This window comes from Lacerta agilis, chromosome 5 (genome assembly GCF_009819535.1).
Source record: "Lacerta agilis isolate rLacAgi1 chromosome 5, rLacAgi1.pri, whole genome shotgun sequence".
Classification (NCBI taxonomy): Eukaryota; Metazoa; Chordata; class Lepidosauria; order Squamata; family Lacertidae; genus Lacerta; species Lacerta agilis.
In genome coordinates, this window is record NC_046316.1 from 74,647,831 (window position 1) to 74,669,973 (window position 22,143).

The following is a 22,143-nucleotide window of genomic DNA, read 5'->3' on the forward strand; positions in this document are numbered from 1 at the left end:
GCAGAGCATTCCAAGCCCTGGTTGGAGGAGGCCTGGTTGAATTTTATTTCAACATGGGTGATAGGACAATATCCTTTAGCGCACCCATGGCTAGCATTGGAACGTAGGCAGAACAGACCGGCCCAGATAGCACACATAGTTGTGCCCTTCAAAACCTTGCTGCTTCTTGTTATCACCACCACCCCAAAGCATCTGCTGCCTGAACCAACTTCCTCATGATGACGATCCACTTTAAACCCAACAGCCACTTTGCCTTGTGGGTAGTTTTCTGGGAACCACATGCCATTCTTGATTTATTTATTTATACATACAGGGCGCTTGTGCCATGCCAACCTTATCTGTTGTGCTTCAGCTAATTATATACCACACACACCTGATCTAGTGGAAATAATTTCTACCGCGAACAATGTATTCCCAACAAGACGTGTTGACCTTTGCAGATTGGTTCCTTTCCAGGCCTTGTTGTTCTGAGCAAGGACATGGAGTCAACGTTCCCAGCAGCAGTTTATTTAAGTATGTTCATTTAGTTAAAAGCTCAGGGGGGGGGGGATGCAGATCAGCAAAACCAGACCTGGAACATGCAAAGTTTAAGGACATAATGCAAGCCATTTTAGGAAAGTTATGAAAGCAAGCAGAAACGACTTACATAGCCTCCAACATTTATCTGATGAAAATAGGGACGTCCTATTCCATAGTAATAAGAAAAAGAATTTTACTATTTATACCCCACCCATCTGATTGGGTTGCCACTCTGTGTGGCTTCCAACATACATAAAAACATAATAAAACATTAAACATTTTTTTTAATAAAAAAAACACCCTTCCCTATACAGGGCTCCCTTCAGATAGCTCGGGATCTGATAACTCCATACCCTCCAACCTTCTCTGATGAAAATAGGGACGTCCTAAGGAAAAGTGGGACATTCTGGGATCAAATCAGAAGCTGGGACGGCTTCTGTAAATATGGGGTGGTCTGGACTAAACAGAGGTGCCTCTTCTTAGGAGGATTGAGGGGGCCCATGTGTGACACCATGCGATGCCCTGATGTCACATGTGCAATGTTGCAAGGAGCCAGGGGTGGAGCCAAACACCCCCTGAATATTGAGGAGGCTCGCCCCCCCAAAAAAAATGCTTTGGGGTGACCAAAACTGCCTTGTGTGTGAGAGCCAGTATGGTGTAGTGGTTAAGAGCAGTGGATTCGTAATCTGGTGAACTGGGTTCACTTCCCTGCTCCTCCACATGCAGCTGCTGGGTGACCTTGGGATAGTCACACTTCTCTGAAGTCTCTCAGCCTCACTCACCTCACAGAGTGTTTGTTGTGGGGGAGAAAGGGACTCCTTAGGGTAGTGATAAAGCAGGATATCAAATCCAAACTCTTCTTCTTCTCTTCTTGTCCCCTCAGAGCTGGTATGCCTGACAGTAAACACTTGTTCTACGTCCACATAAGTAAAGAAGTAAAGACCTGCTATATGTGAGCATGCAATTTCTAGACAAGAAAAACAGTGCAGTCCTAAACTTAAAGCATGGATGTATTGTGCCATGAATCATATCTTATCAGATACAATGGAAATGTAATAATAAAATACACGGGCCAAGTTTGGACATCAGGGTGAACCATTGTTTACTGTGCATGTGCTGATTGCAAAGACGGAGAATGAATTTGTTCCAGTTTGCATTTAAAGGCTGGTCTACCCAATTTGTGCTTCCCGAAACCATGTGTGAACCGAATCACAGCCATCCTTCAAAATTCACACTTCTTTGACTTTTGTGGTGCTGTTTCCCAGGCAAATAACGTTTGCAAAAATGCATGTATTAGTGAAAATGGCATACTAGTGTAAATGCATAGATTTGGGGGAAAGGCTTATTAAAAAGTGTGTGCATTAGGCAAAAATGCATGCAAATATTATTATTTATAAAATTTATATCTCACCCTTCCTCCCATAGGATCCCAGAATATGAGAAATAAGCACTAAAATGTAAATGATTTTTTTTTATGAGCACTCTAAAAAGAAACTGATGCAGAAATGTAGAGAGCTGAATTTAAGTTTGGAAAAAATGAGAAACTGACATTGGTGGAGTCTCCCATTCCTAGCCTATTGCAGCTCCCAATTCATGTGGGGGAGAAAGAAACTATAATTTCCCACTTTACTTCCCAACCAGGGATCATGGTTTGTTTACTCCAAACCATAATTCTAAGCCAATAACATACCTTGTCTGATCATGGTTTGTTTGAGTGAAACAAAGCACAATACCTGATTCAGATGTAATGCTGAGCAGCACAGGAAGAGGTCAGGCCTTCTCTTTATAGCACTGGGTTTTAGTGGGTTAAAAGGATCATAGCTCAATGGATCATAGAATTGGAAGGGACCACAGGGGTCATGGCGTCCAACCCCCTGCAATGTAGGAATATTTCACCCAATGTGAGGCTCGAACTCACAACCCTGAGATGAAAAGTCTCATGTTCTATCCTGATTGCAGGATGCTGGTGTCAACCCAGATGTGTCTAATACATATGTGTACCAGGTTGGCAAAGATTGATGTAGACTGCCCAGATGTCCAGAAAGGTACCATATTTGTCTTGGATAAGCTGCAAACTCAGAAATAGAAAATGCCTTCAGTTTCCCAGTGGCAGTCAGAGGGAGTAAACCTGCATTTCCTCCACTGAAAGATTATTCTCTTTGCCACTAAGAATGATTGAGTTACATTTTTAATAACATTTGCAATTTTCAGTTCTCGGGAGATGTGGACATATGTCTAAGAAACAGATACACAATTATTGATAAAACCTGAATTGAGTCTTTCAATGTGGCAGCTTGACAGTGCCCATTATAAAGGTGCCCCAGTGTGTTTAAAAAATGACAGGGATTAAATTTTGAGCCTGACAGGTGGAGTAATGCTTGACTTTTCCTGACATCTGTGGAATGAGACACTACAAAACCCCATTCACTTAGGCATAGCAATCTAGTCTGCCTTTTGCTAAATTGAAAAGCAATTCAGCAAAACAGTGCCAAAGACACCAAATTAATTGAGTTTTGGAGGTGTGCTTCCATTAAAACAATAATCAATACTGCTACGTGCAGAAATATCAAATTAAAAAATACATATAATTCAGGTGCATTAAAAAGAGAAACCCAATGTACTGCTAACTTTTGACTTCAATTTCCTCCTACTTAGCTTTTTGCTAAACAGATCTGTTTTTGGATTGACACTGGCAGAACTGATGTGCATAAATCTTCCTGACAGGCCATTTGTGAGCAACCACATACTAAATTTCTTAGTAATCGGCTTGAGTTTACTGGAAGGCAAATGGCATCGTAAATTGATAGTGTGCTAGGGAAATATGGTCACTTGTGCTATCACAGCCACAGGCTAGCACACTGCAGCTTTGTGTGGCAAACAGCAAGCGATGTAAAATGCATGGTGATCTAATTGTCTGCCCAGCACAGAGTCCCAGCAAAAGATTCTTGCAAATACAACTAGAGAACATGTGGAATGTGTGGAAGAAAGGCTTAAGATTTGGGTTTCAAAGACACTGGATGGAGCTGGAATTCGCTGCTCTTGGTATACACAGATTTCATGCTGAGCTGTTCAGCAGCCACTCAACTTCTCCCTAACTCAAAACATCCCCACCCATCCCAAACGTAGAAGGTATCAGAGCATCGTCATGTTTTGGAAGCCCTCATAAGTGAAAGGTGGGAAGTTGGGCAAGCACCCGGCTGTTTTTGGCACGCAGGCGAGGTAGTTGACGTCGCAGGAAGTGGGGTCCTGCTGGCTGCTGAAGAAAACGCTGTCTGGAGAATCCATGGAAGGATCATCGTCAAAATAGTTGTAAGGCCTCAAAAAGAAGCCAATCACGTTCCCAAGCGTTGGAGTATTGGGAATGTCCTCAGCATGTGGAATATGCAGGAAGCCAGTGGTGATCCAGGCAACCAGGTCCTGCCAAAGGGAGACACAACGAATCATGTTAAATGGTTATCTAAGGGAAAGGCCTGGTGAGAGAAAAGGATGGTGCAGGAGAAGCTTCAGATAAAATGAGCCACTGTTGATGCACTCCAATGATATCTGCTCATCCTGTATATTTTAAAATATATCTAATGTCTCCAGTCGCTGTGTGGATTCAGGGTGATAGCGTAGATCTGCCAGTGCCCACAGGGATCACAACAACTCACCTCATTGATAATGCTCTCATTGTTTAGGAAGTCAGCAAAGGCTACTGAAGGTGTCCATGGGTCCATCTGGTTATAGATACTGGTGCAAAATGGTTCCTTCTCTTTCCGTTTGGTGACAGCCAGCTTGTACCTGAAAAGCAGAGCACTGCTGAGACTAGTGTGTGGAATCCCAACTACCCTAGGAAGGAGATCCTGCAGTAAGCTACAGAAGAGGGGTGGTTAGTATGCTGACCTCCAGGTGTTCTGCTCCAACTCCCATCAACCCCAGCCAACATGGCCAATGGCCGGCTGGGAGTTGTAGTCCAAAAACACCTAGAAGCCCACAGGTTCCCCACAGTTGCTGTAGTGCTTGACTTTGGTCATTCTCTCAAGATGATGGATAGGTTCCCAAATTTAGCTTCTCTAGAGCTGCCTGCCACTTTGGGGGGTTTCTAGCTTGTTAGAATCTATATCCTCTTTGACAAACAGAAACACCACCTCCAGTATGCTCTTCCCTGTCCTTCCTACTGAGCTGTATCCAGAGATAATAACTGTGTTCCACCGGTTTTCTCCAAGCTACCAGATTCCCATTATACCCTCTTTATCTAAGACCAAGCATCCCAGCTTGACTGTGAGGCTTCTAGCATAACCGTATCAAAACATATACAGTGGTACCTCGGGTTAAGAACTTAATTCGTTCCGGAGATCCGTTCTTAACCTGAAACTGTTCTTAACCTGAAGCACCACTTTAGCTAATGGGGCCTCCCGTTGCCGCTGCACCGCCAGAGCACAATTTCTGTTCTTATCCTGAAGCAAAGTTCTTAACCCGAGGTACTATTTCTGGGTTAGCGGAGTCTGTAACCTGAAGCGTCTGTAACCTGAGGTACCACTGTACACTGTGTGTCTCTCCACATATCTTTGGCACATGTGTTTTACCCTGCAGTGCTTTGAACTTCTATCATGTGCTCCTGTGCCTTCAATGTCTAGTTCTCCCCTGTACATTCTGGACAATCATTAACATTTTTACCCTCCTCCCTGGGGAATGATTTGTCCCAAACTGGACCCTCATCAGCTTCTGTTGGCTTTTGGCCCATGATCAGAATAAAAGTGGTTCTGCAACTTTATATCTATCTTTCATCATCTATCATATCTATCTATCTATCTATCTATCTATCTATCTATCTATCTATCTATCTATCTATCTATCTCTATCACATGTCAGCAGTCTGGTTCCTCTCCTTTGTACATTCCCCAGGGCATAACAAATCCCTTAGCTTCCTCCTGACACCACATATTGAGACATCTCAGCTGTGCATGTCTAGCTTGCCCTGTCTACATGGAACAGGTAGCATTTCCGAGAAAACTACCTTCTTATGTAGTGGCCTAAATTTTGTTTCCAGGACCACATGACTACATATTCTGCTGAGCCCTGGAATTGGACATTTCCCCCCTGGCAAAGTTTAATCAAAGCTTGTAACTGCAGGGACTCAGATGGGGCTGGGAGAGAAACAGAGTGATGGACACAAACCAAAGCACTCAAAATCTCAACACCCTTAGAGTTCAGGAGACCCAATTTCATGGGGAAGGGCCATGGTATGTATAAGGCCCCAGTTTCAGTCCTCAGCATCTCCAGGTAGGGCTGGGAGAGAACACGGTCTGACATCCAGAAGACGTGTCAATAAGGTAGACAATATTGAGATAGGTGAACCAAGGGTCAGTATAAAGCAACTACCTACAGTATGTCCCTGTTGGGGTTTCCCATTTGGGTTTCAGCATCTAAAAATTAGTCACTTACCTGCCCCAACTGATGGCTCGCTCCATTGGATCTGTTTCTGGCAGGTGGTCTCCAGAAAAGCTGACCATCTGGATCCGATAGCCTTGCTTATGGCCCCACTTGTTTGTGCTGTTGGCAGCAAAATATATGTGCCTTGGCATGTTGTCGTGAAGGCGGAAGGCAGCCTTGTTCTCAGTGTCCAAGACTTCCCTTACTATCTTCATCCGGTGGATCTTATTCTGTGGGCTCCAAGGGGCCTTGACTATCTCAAAAGCCATGTCATTGGCTACCAGGGAATTTTTCACACCTAGCACAGAATACAAATGAAGACAACACAGCTTTTGTTGACATAGAAATGCAACCATAAGTGCCAACTGCTAGGGTCCAAGGCACTTTGTATCCCCCAAATATTTTTAATGATCCCCAATGTTCAGGTGGCAGAGGAGGGCAAACGCGGAGCTGGGCATGGTGCAGCTTTAGTGGCTGGTGGCTCCTTCTCCTCCCACTGCATGGAGCATTGGGGCAGGGGATGCAGCCGGTGGTACAGCAAGACAAGGAAAAGGAGGCTGATACTGGAGCCAAGTGTGGTATGGTGTGGGTCTGTGGTTGGCAGCTCCTGCTGCTGCTGCCACCACTGGGGCAGTTTCCCCCATCTTTCCCGGCCAAGGAAGGGAGAGGACAGGGCCACTGGGGCCATGTTCAGTATTGTACATATTGACTGGGCTCTCCATTGCTTCTTCATTGCCAACCCTACCTGGAGGTGCTTGGGCTTGAACCTGGAGCCTTCTGCATGCAAAGCAGATTTTATACCACTGAGCTACAGTCCTACCCCTACATTGTGGCATCATGGTGGTATCATAGTCATGGTTATACACTCTGTGGCATTTGGAACTGCTTGGTTTATGAAACAAATCACAGCCAGGTCAACTGTGGGGGGGGGAGTAACCACTATTGTCCAGAAATATCTGCTGGCCAATTATAAATGCAGTTACCTGGGTGGTTGTTCTGACTGGAAGCCACCCAAGTTGCATGCCAAATACCTTACACCTGGATCCTATCTTCTGAACTGAGGTCAGCAAAGACCATGCTATGGTCATAATCTCATCTATTCTCACACATCTAGAAGTGGGAGTAGATCTCACAGGCTGCTGAGCTCGCTCCTCCCTGTCTTCAATGGTCTCGGCAAAATAAACAAATGCAAATAACTTGCAGAATCACCTTCAGCATGGCTGCAAATCAGGTTCCTTGACACCTGCGGGGACATGTAAAGTGCTGATTCCAGATCTAGACAGCATTTGTCAGGCTCCAGACAGATAGGAAGAGATGATTAAATTTGGTGGCATTATGTTCTACTGAACTTTAACTCATTTTTATCTTGCTATTTTAAAACGTCTACTGTACTTTATTTGGCTTGAGTTTTCTTAGCTGCCTTGCGGCAAGCAATAAATATTTTAATAAAAACAAATCAAAGCTTAGATCCTAAGATAAAATAACCCCAGGAAGCTCACCAAAGGAAGGCTTCCCATCCCTTCCTCCACCTACACATAACTGTGGTGCCCCAAAAGAGCCTCGTGGGATGGTTGGGACCCTCCTGAATAATTTCTGATAGGCTGAGAGGGAAGAGGAGGAGACTGCCAGAGGGTCAAACTAAACATTACTCTAAATGTGCAGTGCACACACTGGTCCCCCCCTTTATTTAAATTACAGATATTAAGTCCATTGTGGCCATAAAAAGGTAAAGGTAAAGGGACCCCTGACCATTGGCCAGCATGACTAAGCCGCTTCTGGCAAACCAAAGCAGCACACAGAAACGCCATTTACCTTCCCGCCATAGCACATGGTTTAAACCCTTTCCTCCCCGGATGTGATTTGAATGGAACTTAGTCCTTTGCACAGCTATGAGACTTAAGAAAGGAAGCAGCAAGCAAGCAAGCAAACATTCATGCCAAATGGTAGCTTCCCATCCCCAAGCCTCATAACCATGTGAGGAGCCAGATTTTATCAGGATCATGGCTAAAGCGGGAAGGCTTAATCTTTCCCTCGCTAAGCACAACAGTCTCAATGAAAATCTGGGGAAGGAGGGTAATCCGTAATTGAATAAAGAAAATCCACACAGACAGCAGCTTGCTGCACAATTAAAAGGAATGTCACATTAGGTTAACCTAGAGCCAATTTTTAGATCCAACTCCAGTTTTGCATTCTTGATCTCTCAGTAGACCACTGTGCCCCATTCCACATTTTTCAACCCTTCAGAGAAGGGGTATCAGGCCCTGCAGGGGAGAAGGTGGGATGGGGAACTTTCTTGTTTTGGATGCAAGTTAAAGAGTGTTAGAGGAGACCTGACAAGTGAAGAGAATTGCATAGCAAGATGCAGCCTTCTAAACCACAGTCTGAAGGCGATTACCAGTATTTAGTTTCCTAAAGGCCACAATGAGAATGAGCCCTGTTCATTTTAAGGTAATCCAATAAGAGAAGAATAAGGAATATTTCTTCCCAGGTTACTCCAATCCATAATTTATATTTAGGGTACATGCTTAATAAATATATCCCTGCCCCCATTTTCCATGCCATTAAGACAATGTTGTCATGGCGCACTGTTCAAACACATATTCATGTTTGCGCTGTCATCATACATCATCCATCAGCTCCAGCCTCTCTCACATGGCCTTACATGGAATGAGTGAGCCTGTTGCTGAAATCTCAAGAGAGATTGCAGATTCTATAAACATGCAAGTCACAAGCATACCTACAGGCCAAAAGCTGGACTTGGCTTCAGGACTGCCCAAAATCTATGTCTGTGGTAGGAAATTCAAAGTGTTGTAGACAAGCAACAGCTCAGGTGTCCTGCAAACTTTCGTTTACTGAGCTTTGAATGCCTGTTTTTCCATTGCTCTTGGCAGAGAGAGTGGCATGAAAAGGAGGTGACCTCTGGTAAGCTGTTCGTGTAAACCGTAACGAGGAAAACATATTTTAAGATAGAACAACAGTTTAAGGAGGATATTGACAACTAGAATGTGTGCAGAGCAGAGCAATGAAGATGATCAAGGGTCTGGAAACCAAGGCTTATGAAGAATGGTTGAGCGAGTTGGATATGTTTACCCTGGAAGAAAGAAGACATAGAGAAGATACGATAGCCTTCTTAAAAGGGCTGTCATGTGGATGATGCAGAAAGCTTGTTTTCTGATGTTCCAGAGGATAGGACACGAACCAATGGATTCAAGTTACAGGAAAGGAGATTCCGACAATGGAAATACTTTTTTGCAAGTAGATGTTCAACAGTTCAATGCACCAACTTGAAAGCTGGTGAGCTCTCCTTCCGTGAAGGTTTTAAATAGAAGTTGGAGGGCCACCTGTCAGGGATTAAATAGCTATGACTTCTGCATTACAGGGGACTAGAGGATCCTTGGAGTCACTTCCAAGTCTACCATTCTATGATTCCTTCTGAATGGGCTATAAGCTGTCAACAAGCAAGCCACAAACAAGCACAGAAAAGTCACAAAAGAGACACCCAGTTACTAGCAATAGAAATTACTGCCATCCATAAAAGTTATAAAACAGGCATACACTTACCACCAATGTCCATATCCACCTTGAAATTAATGTTGTGAGTGTGAATTGTTCCCAATGTCCACTCTTCAACTCTGTTTCCAAATTCCAAGGCATCACCAAAGTAAAAAGCAGATTGAATGTAACCACTTGCATGGATCCTGACACCGATAGCTCCATTTTGATGAAATATAAAATCCCAAATATAATCATAATTACCAACTGTAGATATGGACCTGAAGACCAGAGCAGAATCCACCAACCCTCCGTAAAACGGAGGCTCTGAGCGGTCATAATGTCGTCGCACAGGGACCTCAGCATTCTGCTCAAAGATGCAGATAGAGCCTTTGCGAGTGACAGGCAACGCGGAATCAAGGAAATAGTGCCTGTCCAAATAGGTAGCCAAGTAAGGACAATCCACACCTTGGGTGAGCGTGGAGCCAGTTAAACCAAGGCCAAAGCTTAGGTCCATGTATCTGGTCAGCATTGATGCTGCATTGTTGGAGCCATAGATGGCAGATGCATCTTGCAAGCTTAACTCATAAACTACCCTCTCACCCTTAAACCTGACATCAAAGATCCGTGGCCCCCTATTAGCATCTATGCCAAAGGCAAAATTCCAGGACATGTAGAAAACTTGGTTATTCCAGATGCGGTAGCGGGGACCACGAGGTTCATAGTGCAAGGGGCCTAGTCTCTGGTGTGGAACCCTCTGCTTCAATGAGGAATATCCTCCATCAGATGGAGCCTTTTTGACCATGGCTACTTTAACATGTCCCATAATGAACTGTCTCTCAAGATCTTCCATGTCCTCAAAGTACTGTCCATTATAGAAGACTTTTAACAATTTCCAGTGAGAAACATCAAGGCTGCTAAGATCAACCTGGATGTCAAATCCAAATGGATGCAGATACCTACCAGGGACATTCTGGAAATGAGCAACCCAGATTTTTCGTTCTCCTGATTTTAATCCAGGTGGCAATCCACGGGAGTATGCAAAATTGCTTCCATTGTACTGAAGTACTTTCTGCATAAAGTTTGGAGCCTTGGGGTATTCCTTTTTCTGCAAGAAAGTGTGGATTTCTTTGATCTCATTATTTAGGAGAAACCTTCTGGAGTAAGGCAACTTCCCTCCATACTTCTGCACTGTGACATCTTGGTGGTACGTTGGCTTTGGAAGAGGACCAACCACAAACTCTGTGACATTTGGGTCCTGCTGGTTTCCAAAATGGAGTACAGCCAGAGCTTGTCGTGCAGGCCTGGTCCCTTGGTGGTCCAAGAATTGCAGCACTTCAGCTTTGGGAGGAAGCTGAAGGGTGATAGAAAAAATGCAGTTGTCTGATGGCTTGGCTTGAGGAGCTTCTACCAATGGCACTCCCAGGCTGTATTGCAGGTAGATCTTCACTTCCATGATCTCTTCCGGAGTTAAATCAGCAAATACCTGGCTGTAGACACCATGGCCTCTTTCCTCCAGTCCCATCTCCTGAAGATGGCTGTCACAAAGCATGGGCTTCCCTCCTCTGCTTTGGAAAGCCCAGACCAAGATGAATATGATGGCTGTGCAAAGAACTAGGAGAAGATAAGCCAATTTCATGTTCATGTTCAGCAATGCTGTGAGCAGGTTCCTGGGATTTCAGAATACAGACTGTAGAATGCAGATTGAATCAGCAAACAGAGTATATAGAATCCTGGATGAGGGTGAAACCAAAGTTTTGGGGAAAGACCTGCTATGCAAATGAGCTTCAAAACCTCAGTTATCTTTTTATGTAAGCAACCACTGACCATATGATGCAGCTCAATGTTTCTGTAAAGAGGAAAGCAATGATATATTCCTTCACACCTTTATAACCTGATGTGTCAAGTCTGAACACCTTTTTTGCCTAATTGAGGTAGACACTGCCTACACAGATACAACAAACCACTCTTAGACAATCTTCTTTATGCAGATGGTGCAAAAAATGTTTGGCAGAGGAAGCTTTGCAGAAAGAAAGTGCCAGCAGAACTTCCTAGTGGCTGAGTCTTCCAGCTGATGCAGCACTTGACTCCACTGAGGCCACACCCTCAGAACTACTGGCAGTGACTGGAGGTGGTTAGGAGGGGATGGAAGTGCCTGTCTATTTATGGAGCTTTGCCAATGAAAGAGCACATCTGCCACATACACCTCAGCTATGCCCATGAATTGTTCCATGGATGTATAGTGGTTCTTTCACCACAACCATGCACTGTTAGGGTTCAAAATTAGACATTCTGGAAGGTATGAAGAATGGAGATAGCCTTGGATCCACTGGACTCAAGAACCATTCACTCACCAGAGAAGCCCACAATGGGGCTTTCTCTATATACCAGCTTGGAGCTAGCATAAGTAATCTCAGGTGGAGATTTGCTTCCGGCCCTATGTGGAGATGTTCTACCACTGATATGATCCATCCTAAAGCTGTTCCAAGGGTTCTCTCTAACCGTCCAAGTGGTATCATCATGCTTAAAATGTCTGGTGTGGATCTCACATTGTTGCTATGACTTACAAATTGATTTCCATGCATTTACACTTGATTTTCATTTCCAGTCCTATTCTTCTGTAGACTGGAGAAAACACTGAAACTGAGCTGCGCACTGATCCTCTGCTTTCCTTACATGCTGAATATCTGGGTCAGAGAGAATGTCATGTGTTGGGAGGGAAAGGCTGTGCATTGACAGATCATAGAGAGAGAGGCAGGAGACTGCAAGCAAGGAAGCATCAGGTGACACCAAACACTAGTCAGCAAGAATCCTGTGTTTGTCAGTAATCCTGCATAGCACTGGCCTTAAATTAATTAACCACTGTATTATCCACACAATTTCCAAGAAAGGCACAGCAAGTTTGATGTTCTGGTAACTCTTGAATTGTTACCTGGCTGGTTTTGCTTGTGCCCTGCAGCTTAAAACAAGATTTGCTAGGGACAGGTTGCCAGAATTCGGAGCTGAGAATTTAAAAGTAGCTGACTTATTTAATCCTGGCATTTCACTGGGTGAGATTCGCCTAATGAGCACCATCAGTGTCAGGGTCAGCTCAAGACATTTTGCTGCCTGAGGTGAAGGACAAGATGGCACCCACCCCCAAGGCACATACAGAAGCCAGTTTGATTGGCAGTTGAATCTTACTCCAATACGGAATAAATGAAAGTATCTTGTCATGTAGAACCTCCAGCTGGCAGAGGAAGATTGCGATGAGAAAAGCAAAGTGAAAGCAGCATGGCATTGGCTTAACTTAGGCTGCATACAAATGGTGCATTTAAAGCACATCTCTCCCAAAGAATCCTGAGAACTGTAGTTTATCCATCACAACTACCATTTCCCAGCACCCACAACAAACTACAGCTCTCAGAATTCCTCGGGAGGAAGGAAATACTTTAAATGTGTTTTAAATGTACAGTGCATATAGGTAAAGGTAAAACGTAGAGGTAAAGAACCCCTGGATGATTAAGTGCAGTCAAAGGTGCCTATGGGGTTGTGGCACTCAGCTCGCTTCAGGCTGAGGGAACCAGCGTTTGTCCACAGGCAGCTCTCCAGGTCATGTGGCCAGCATGACTAAACTGCTACTGGCACATGGAGGACCAAAATGAGTGCCATAGCGCATGGAAACGCCATTTACCTCACAGTTGCAGTGGTACCTATTTATCTACTTGCACTGGTGTGCTTTTGAACTGCTAGGTTAGCAGGAGTTGGGACTGAGCAATGGGAGCTCACCCCATCATGTGGATTCAAACCACTGACCTTCTGATTAGCAAGCCCAAGAGTTTCAGTGGCACCACCCACGTATGCAACATCACCATTTGCCTGCTGTTCAGTACATGACTGAATTTGTAGGAGCTCGAAGTAACAAGCAGTTTGGCACAGCTTAGCTGGAAATTCACAGAAAACATGCTTAAATTCAGTTACAAATATTGGGATCAAATTATCCTTAATTTGGGTTTCAATGGAGGCAGCGCTCTCATGCTTAGATTTCATTAAAATCAAGAGCTTTCTTTGGATTGTGCCCTTAGCACGTTTGCAGCTTCTGAAAGGTCATGAAGAAATGTGCAGAGTAGGCCTTTATGTAATTCAATGGCAGTTCGGATCTCAAGTGGTTTTACCACCCTCTAGTGGGAAATAATCAACAGGAAACTATTTTATGTGGAGAAGAGATTTATCCATCTCTGTTGTCCTGGATCAGCAGGATTTCAGGGGGACATAGCCAAAGAAGCAGTAGTATTTGAATTCTTTTAAAACAGCAGCTACTCTAAAATTGAACGAGAAAGCCTAGTGGGAAGCAGAGTGGATGGATGGAATTCTCAAGACATGACCTGAAGAGACGTGATTGTCAGGAACTGTTCGATCTTGGTGCAATACCCCATGTGGTGAACCATTGAATGGCAAGTCTGAGTTTCTTAATGAAGTACCTTCGGGCCATGGGCTGACTCCAAACTAGCCATTGGATCATCCTGGACAGGAAAGACTATTTCTTGCTAAGCTTTGCTCAAATAACAAGATCTTTTGGTGTGCCCCAGTATTACTGGTTACACATTAGTCCCTTCTTTTTTTTAGTCCTTTGTTGTTGTCTTGGTTTTTGCCCCGGATGTCTAGCATGTCCTTAGTTCTACACTGAATACAACCCTTAGGCTTCAGCCCTGGCTACTGGCTGGTCCCATGGCTGCCACCATGGCAACAAAGCAGCCCTTACTGGAAAATGAGGGAGATCTTGGTCAAGTGGCTAGACCAGGCACCCCCAAACTAAGGCCTGCAGGCCAGATATGGCCCAAGGGACTCATTTTTCCAGCCAGCAGTGACCCCCACTGGCCACTGCCGCCGCCCACTCTTACCGGTGTGGCGCGGCATGGCTGCCCACTTTCGGGTTGGCGGAGCACCAGAAATAGCTTGGGCGCATGCGCAAGTGTCATTTCCGGTGCACTTTCAGGTTGCAGAGTGCCGGAAATAGTTTGTGAGCACGCACGCAAGCATCATTTCTGGCACACTTCCAGGTCAGCGGAGCACCAGAAATAGCTTGTGCGCGTGTGCACGCCCTCCGCAGACCTGAAAGTACACCGGAAATGATGTTTGCGCGTGTGTGCACAAGTGACCTCTGGTGCTCCGCGACCCGAAAGTGCCCTGGAAATAGCGTGGGCACGCGCGTATGGGCGCATGCTCCCCTGCCCTCCAGCCCGTCGCGCAATCAGCCCATGGCCGGGTAAGTTTGGCGACCCCTGGGCTAGACGGAAGATTTTTGCAGAATGCCAAGTACACCATTTAGATTGAGTTTCAGACCCTGAGGGTCATCTAGTGCAATCCCCTAGTCTTGAAAGAAAGATGGGACCTTAACATAACAAATTAAATAGGTAACTAATGCCTACAAATTGTCTATGGATGAGAAAAAGTAGTTCATATAAAAAAAGAGAGAGCAAGGTAGCGTTCAACAGTTGGCATTCAACTACGTTTTCCTCAGAGAAGACCCTGTGAAATGAATGAACCTAACTTACATGGGGGCAATCTCCATCAATTATGTTTTAGCTCATGTGCATCTATTTCTGAGGAGCATATACTTCTCTGATTAATATGAAGTAATAACAACAAAATGCACTCAGAATGTACTATTGTCTTCTAAATCCACTCCTGAATCTATTCAATAGGAAGCCTTTTAACCCTGTGGTGGACATTGCTCTGTTCCACTACCAAAAGTGAAGTGACCGACCCCCGCCACCTGCCTGCCACTAGATGGGCCTTGGTCTTAAATATACTGTATGTTAAATACAAATATACTGGGCTCAACCGGTGGCCCCAAAGGGCTCATATACTTTGACAATTATGTGCTTTCATAATTCATTGAACTAAGAAGCAGACATGGATTTGCCTCCCTCAAGACATACTTTGAGGAGAGACTTCAGGAATGCCAAGCACTTTTCCCAGAGTTCTGGAGATGGTGATGTCTATAGAATGTATGGTTTTATTTACACATATATGGAACCTGAGCATAGGACGGATGGGTGCACAGCATTAACACACCAAAAGATTGTGCTTTTCTATTAGGCATTCAGGGGGGAAAACCCTGACACAACTCGGGTTCAGCACATGTCTGTGTGTCTCCAAGGTTCCAGAATCAGCCCAAACTTTCTCACACATCAATTCCCTCCTACACACACAACACACACTTCGGCTGTTTTCTACATCCTAGGATGATGCGGCATCCTGCCAGGTGAGGTGGGAAAACGCATACTCATGAATACTCCATGAAACATGAAAATGGGCTCATTGGCAGAATTGGGAAACAAAATAACTTCAGAACCACTTAAAAAGCAGCTATTAGCTGGCAGCAAGCCAGCCGCTACCAGCAATAGAAATTACTGCAATCCATAAAAGTTACAAAAGAGGCATACACTTACCACCAATGTCCATATCCACCTTGAAATTAATGTTGTGAGTGTGAATGTCTCCCAGTGCCCACTCTTCAACTCTGTTTCCAAATTCCAAGGCATCGCCAAAGTAAAAAGCAGATTGAATGTACCCACTTGCATGGATCCCAACACTGACAGCTCCATTTTGATGAAATTTAAAATCCCAAATATAATCATAATTAGCAACTGAAGAAATGGACCTAAAGATGAGAACGGAATCAACCAGCCCTCCGTAAAACGGAGGCTCTGAGCGGTCATAATGTCGTCGCACAGGGACCTCAGCATTCTGCTCAAAGATGCAGATAGAGTTTTTGCGAGTGACAGGCAACGAGGAATCAAGGAAATAGTGCCTGTCCAAATAGGTAGCCAAGTAAGGACAATCCACACCCTGGGTGAGAGTGGAGCCACTTGAACCAATGCCGAAGCTTAAGTCCATGTATCTGGTCAGCATTGACGCTGGATTGTTGGAGCCATAGATGGAACTTCCATCTTGCAAGCTTAATTCATAAACTATCCTCTCACCCTTAAACCTAACATCAAAGATCCGTGGCCCCCTATTAGCATCTATGCCAAAGGCAAAACTCCAAGACATGAAGAAAACTTGGTTATTCCAGATGCGGTAGCGGGGACCACGAGGTTCATAGTGCAAGGGGCCTAGTCTCTGGTGTGGAACCCTCTGCTTCAATGAGGAATATCCTCCATCAGAAGGGGCCTTTTTGACCTTGGCTACTTTAACTTGTCCTGTAATGAACTTTCTCTCAATATCTTCCATGTCTTCAAAGTACTGTCCATTATAGAAGACTTTTAACACCTTCCAGTGAGAAACGTCAAGGCTGCTAAGATCAACCTGGATGTCAAATCCAAATGGATGCAGGTAACTACCAGGGACATTCTGGAAATGAGCAACCCAGATTTTTCGGTCTCCTGATTTTAATCCGGGTGGCAATCCATGGTAGTATGCAAAATTGCTTCCATTGTAATGAAGTACTTTCTGCATAAAGTTTGGAGCCTTGGGGTATTCCTTGTTCTTCAGGAAAGTATGGATTTCTTTGAAATCATTATTTAGGAGAAACCTTCTGGAGTAAGGCAACTTCCCTCCATACTTCTGCACTGTGACATCTTGGTGGTATGTTGGCTTTGGAAGAGGACCAACCACAAACTCTGTGACATTTGGGTCCTGCTGGTTTCCAAAATGGAGTACAGCCAGAGCTTGCCGTGCAGGCCTGGTTCCTTGGTGGTCCAAGAATTGCAGCACTTCAGCTTTGGGGGGAAGCTGAAGGGTGATAGAAAAAATGCAGTTGTCTGATGGCTTGGCTTGAGGAGCTTCTACCAATGGCACTCCCAGGCTGTATTGCAGGTAGATCTTCACTTCCATGATCTCTTCCAGAGTCAAATCAGCAAATACCTGGCTATAGACACCATGGCCTCTTTCCTCCAGTCCCATCTCCTGAAGATGGCTGTCACAAAGCATGGGCTTCGCTCCTCTGCTTTGGAAAGCCCAGACCAAGATGAATATCATGGCTGTGCAAAGAGCTAGGAGAAGATAAACCAATTTCATGTTCATGTTCATGTTCAGCAACGCTGTGAGCAGGTTCCTGGATGGTTTTTTAAATAAATAAATAAAAAACCCTGAATTTCGAAGAAAGCCGGGGGAAAGACCAGCTCTGCAAGTGAGTTTCAGAACTGTGTGGTTGTCTTCATCTATGTAAACACCACCTAATATGATGCTTCTCCAAGGTGTAACACAGAGCAAAGGAATGATGTACACATTCAAACCTTAATTTGCTGATGTGTCAAGTCTGAACACATTTCTCGTAATTGGATTAGACGCAGCCTACACAAGCAGTTGAAACATAAACTGCCATTAAGCAATTGTCTTTGTGCAGAAGCAGCCAAAAAAAAATGTTCCAAGGAGGAAGATGTGGGGAATATATTTGAAAACAGGATCAGATGTGAGAGCCAACTGGCCCGCATGTGCCTGATTCTTGAAGTTGACGTGCCACTGAATTCTACTGAATTTTCTACAGAAGAGTAATAATGAAGTCCAAATCTCCAGGACTGCTGATAGAGACTGGAGGTGGCTAGGATAAGGTTACCAGGCATCCCCGTTTCCCAGGGACAGTCCCTGGATTTACAAAACAGTCCCCTGACAAAATCCTATTATTCTGACTGAAGTTGAAAAGTGTCCCCGGATTAATTTTTAAAAATCTGGTAACCTTAGGTTAGGAGGGAGTGGAGCTGCCTCTCCGATGATGAAGAGCTTTGCCAATGGAAGATGCTCATGAACGGTACATCAGCATAGAGCTCCCACTGGTAGTTCTTTCAGCAGTGGTATCCAGTGTTAGGGTTGAAAGTTGACATTGTGTGAGCAAGGCAAGGTGACGATGGCTTTGGATCTACTGGATTCAAGACCTCTCCATTCACCAGAGAGGCCCACAATTGTGCATTCTCTCTACACCCGCCTTGTGTACTCTCAAAGCACTATTACACCACTTTAACAGTCATGGAGAATCCTGTAAATGTGCTGGGGATTGTAGCTCTGTGAGGTCAGCAGCCTTAACAAGCTACAGTTCCTATGATTCTCTATGACTGGTACTCTACGTCTCGGTACTATTTCATAGGATCGAAACCACTGTTGATTCAATAGAAGAGTTATACTGCTTATATATTCACTCAACCACTAAAGAGCACGGGATGTGTACATTATAGCACCTGCCTCAACCTCCATACCAGGCAAATAAGTTGCAGCATTTCACATTGTTGTGCTGGCTTACAAATTAATTTCCATTGCACTTGGTTTATTCGTCCCCAGTCCCATTCTTCTGTAGACTGGAGAAAACACTAAAGCTGACTCTTTGCTTTCCTTATCTTGGATTTTCCCTATTTGGATCAGAGAGAATGTCATGTGTTGGGAGAAAAAGGCTATGCCTAGTGAGGAACAGAAGATTGATAGATCATAGAGAGAGAGGCAGGAGACTGCAAACACCAGGTGACACAATACGATAGTCAGCAAGAGTCCTGCACTTGTGAGCAATCCTGCGTAGCCCTGACCTTAAATTAATCAGCGACTGAATTAATTTATCAGCACAATTTCTGAGAAAGGCAGAGCACATTTGCTGTTTTCGTAATTCTTGAATAGAGTTACCTGGCTGGTTTTGCTTGTGCCCTGCAGCTTAAAACAAGCTTTGCAGGCTGCCAGAATTCATAGCTGAGAATTTAAAAGTATCCAACTTATTTAATCCTGACATATTACAGGGTGAGATTCACCTAACAAGCCCCATCAGTGTTACGGCCAGCTCAAGACATTTTGCTGCTTGAGGTGAAGGACTAGATGGCACCTTCCCCCAAGTTTGACTGGCAGTTGAATCTTACTCCAATATAGGGGAAAGGAAGGTATCTTCCACTGGTCTCGAGGGCATAGGGGATATAGGGCAGTACTCATAGGGCCACCCTTGGTCAGTGGAAGCCCTGTGTAAGGACTTGCATTTTCACAATAGGGCTTTCCTCTCCCATCTCCTACCACCACCCCACATTAGTGACAATGGGAGGGCGGTAGAGCAGCACAATGGGGAAGGAGAAATGGGGTTGTTCTGTCTGGCAACCTGAAAAGCTTGCACTGACTGAATATTCAAAATAGCATGACACAGACTTCCTCCTTCCGACTCTAGGTGTAGCATTACCTCCAGGGGGCAAAGGAAGACTTGAGACAAGAAGAGCAAAGCATAATTCGCATGCCATTGGCTTAACTTAGGCTGCATACACACTGTGCATTTAAAGCACATACCTCCCAAAGAATCCTGGGAACTGTAGTTTACCCATCACTACTTCAATTCCCAGCACCGATATGCTTTAAATATATGGTGCATATGCAACATTACAACTTCCATGCTGTTCAGTACATGACTGAATTTGTAGATGCTTTAAGTGACAAGCACTATAGCACAGCTTAGAGGGCAGTTCACAGAAAATCTGCTTACATTCAGTTATTCCTATGGCGATCAGATCATCCTTAGTTCTCGTTTCAATGGAGACAGCACTCTCTAACGCTCACATTTCATTGCATTTCATTGCATTCGAGAGCTATCTCTGAACTGTGCCCTTGGTACATTCACAGCTTCCGGAAAGTCATGTAGAAACAGCTCTGCATGGCGGGGAACATAAGATTGGGAGATCGTAGAGAGTGTGGCATGAGATGGCAGGCGTGCATCAGGTGACCCATAAGGCAAGTCAGCAAGAAATCTGCATTCATGAGTAAACGTGCACAACACTGGCCTTGACTTAATCGCCTAATAAATCAATTAACTAATGCTAAGGTAACTGTTCACTACACAATTAAAAGGAATTGTGGGTCCCCACTCCTCCAGCAGAAGCTTTTTGGAAGGGGGTGTCTGGCACTGCAGCAGAGAGGGTGAGATGGGAAGCTTTGGGTGCTAGTGAAAGGGTGCTAAAGGAGGGGACCTGACAACTGAAGAGAACTGCAAAGTTTCTCTTTCTTAGCCATTGCCACTTACAGCCTAACTAGACATGGCACAAAATTCATAATATGCAGCATTATATACAGGTGTTTTTTTTTAATGAACTAATACCAGGTGGGAGGGCCTAGTTACTATTAGGACTGCAGTCCACAGGTAAGCTATGTTTAATTCTGCTAAGCTGACATCCTACCTTGCATGGAAATTACCCATATGGGGTGGAAAACCTTGGCACCAATGGGATCTCCCCTACCACACCCGGTGAATTTCTGAGCAGGGGTGATTTTCATGGGAACAAAACAACATTGGGAGTGCTGCAGTACTGCCTAAAAATCAGGTTTGCTTGCCCCTGAAATCTGCTAAGGATGCAGCACACTTGGATTTAATGTTAACGTATGAAGCCTTGATTCAGTGTTCCTCAAAGGGTGCCTCCAGACATGGGAAAGATTCAAGCACATATTGGAACTTCAGATTTGTGCAATTAAAGTGGATCAAAGGCAGCTGGTGCAACAAACCCACTAGATTTTTATTTTTTTTAGATGAGATTTTGTGATTAGGAAATGCATTGAATTGTGTGGGATGAATGAATGGGAAGTAATGGGAAGTTGCACAAGAAACTCACAGGTAGGGTTGAATCCTGACAAGACAGAAGTACTGTTTTGGGGGGACAGGGGGCGGGCAGGTGTGGAGGACTCCCTGGTGCTGAATGGGGTAACTGTGCCTCTGAAGGACCAGGTGTGCAGCCCGGGAGTCATTTTGGACTCACAGCTGTCCATGGAGGTGCAGGTCATTTCTGTGCCCAGGGCAGCTGTTTATCAGCTCCACCTGGTACGCAGGCTGAAACCTTACCTCCGACTGTCTCGCCAGAGTGGTGTATGCTCTGGTTATCTCCCGCTTGGACTACTGCAATCCACTCTACGTGGGGCTACCTTTGGCAGTTCCCTTACTGCGAGAAGCCAAGTTACAGGGAACCAGGCAGAGGGCCTTCTCGGTAGTGGCGCCCGCCCTGTGGAATGCCTTCCCACCAGATGTCAAAAAAATAAACAACAAAAAGAAATCAGAAGGCAGCTCTGTTTAGGGAAGTTTTTGATGTTTGATCTATTACTGTGTTTTTAATATCCTGTTGGAAGCCACCCAGAGTGGCTGGGGAAACCCAGCCGGATGGGCGAGAAAGAAAGAAAGAAAGAAAGAAAGAAAGAAAGAAAGAAAGAAAGAAAGAAAGAAAGAAAGAAAGAAAAAGTCAGGATGGCCTTTTGTTGCTGTATATCTGCCCAGCAAACAAATGAAAATAATGCTCAATGAAGACCAGCTATAATGTAACCTCCAGCTAAGTTTTATGCAGGCAAATTAGGATGTGTGTTCAATAAACAGGTCATCTGGAGGAGCCCAAAGAGGAGCCCAACAAGTTCACTTGCAGAAAAGACAATCAGGTACATTGTCCCTGGTGACTCAACATACAGGTACATAATCTATATGTGCAGCTCCCTTATGCTACTTGGTTACCTGGATAAATATTAATGATGAGTTCAAGTGTGGGTGCCAAGAGAAACGTCAGGAGCACAGCGAAAGCTGGCAGGTTTCTGCAAAATTAGGGTGCGAGCTGCAAGCTGGTCTCAGCTACAGGACAGCCCAAACTCTATGTCTGTGGTGGTGACTTTCAGGTGTTGGAGAGGAGGAACATCTCACATTTTCTGCAAACTGTCCATCACTGGGCCTTGAGTGCTTGTTTATGTGTGTTTTCTGGTGCTTTGCATAGACAGAGAGGCATGGGAATGAAGAAACCTCTGGTAAGCCATTCAGTA

At 44.6% G+C, this 22,143-nt stretch overlaps 1 protein-coding gene across 2 annotated transcripts; it reads right to left on the minus strand.

Moving 5' to 3' along the window:
- Positions 1-3,179: 3,179 nt before the first annotated feature.
- LOC117046340 (membrane primary amine oxidase-like) lies at positions 3,180-11,068 on the minus strand. 2 transcript variants are annotated; one of them, XM_033148139.1, is made up of 4 exons: positions 9,493-11,068; positions 6,009-6,229; positions 4,170-4,292; positions 3,180-3,936 (listed from the first exon to the last, which is right to left on the minus strand). In XM_033148139.1, the coding sequence occupies exons 1-4, from the start codon at positions 11,066-11,068 to the stop codon at positions 3,652-3,654; spliced, it is 2,205 nt and encodes a 734-aa protein (XP_033004030.1). In that variant the 3' UTR covers positions 3,180-3,651. The 2 variants fall into 2 exon arrangements, with proteins under 2 accessions (XP_033004030.1, XP_033004029.1); XM_033148138.1 differs by having other exon boundaries at positions 4,170-4,299; positions 5,944-6,229.
- Positions 11,069-22,143: the final 11,075 nt, after the last annotated feature.

Coding starts and splice junctions, on each gene's coding strand:
- LOC117046340 (XM_033148138.1), bottom strand. CDS start 11,068: ATGAACATGAAATTGGCTTATCTTCTCCTAGTTCTTTGCACAGCCATC. Junction 6,230..9,492: donor GGTGGATATGGACATTGGTG/GTAAGTGTATGC, acceptor ATTCTGTGCTAG/GTGTGAAAAATTCCCTGGTA. Junction 3,937..4,169: donor ATGAGAGCATTATCAATGAG/GTGAGTTGTTGT, acceptor TCCCTTTGGCAG/GACCTGGTTGCCTGGATCAC.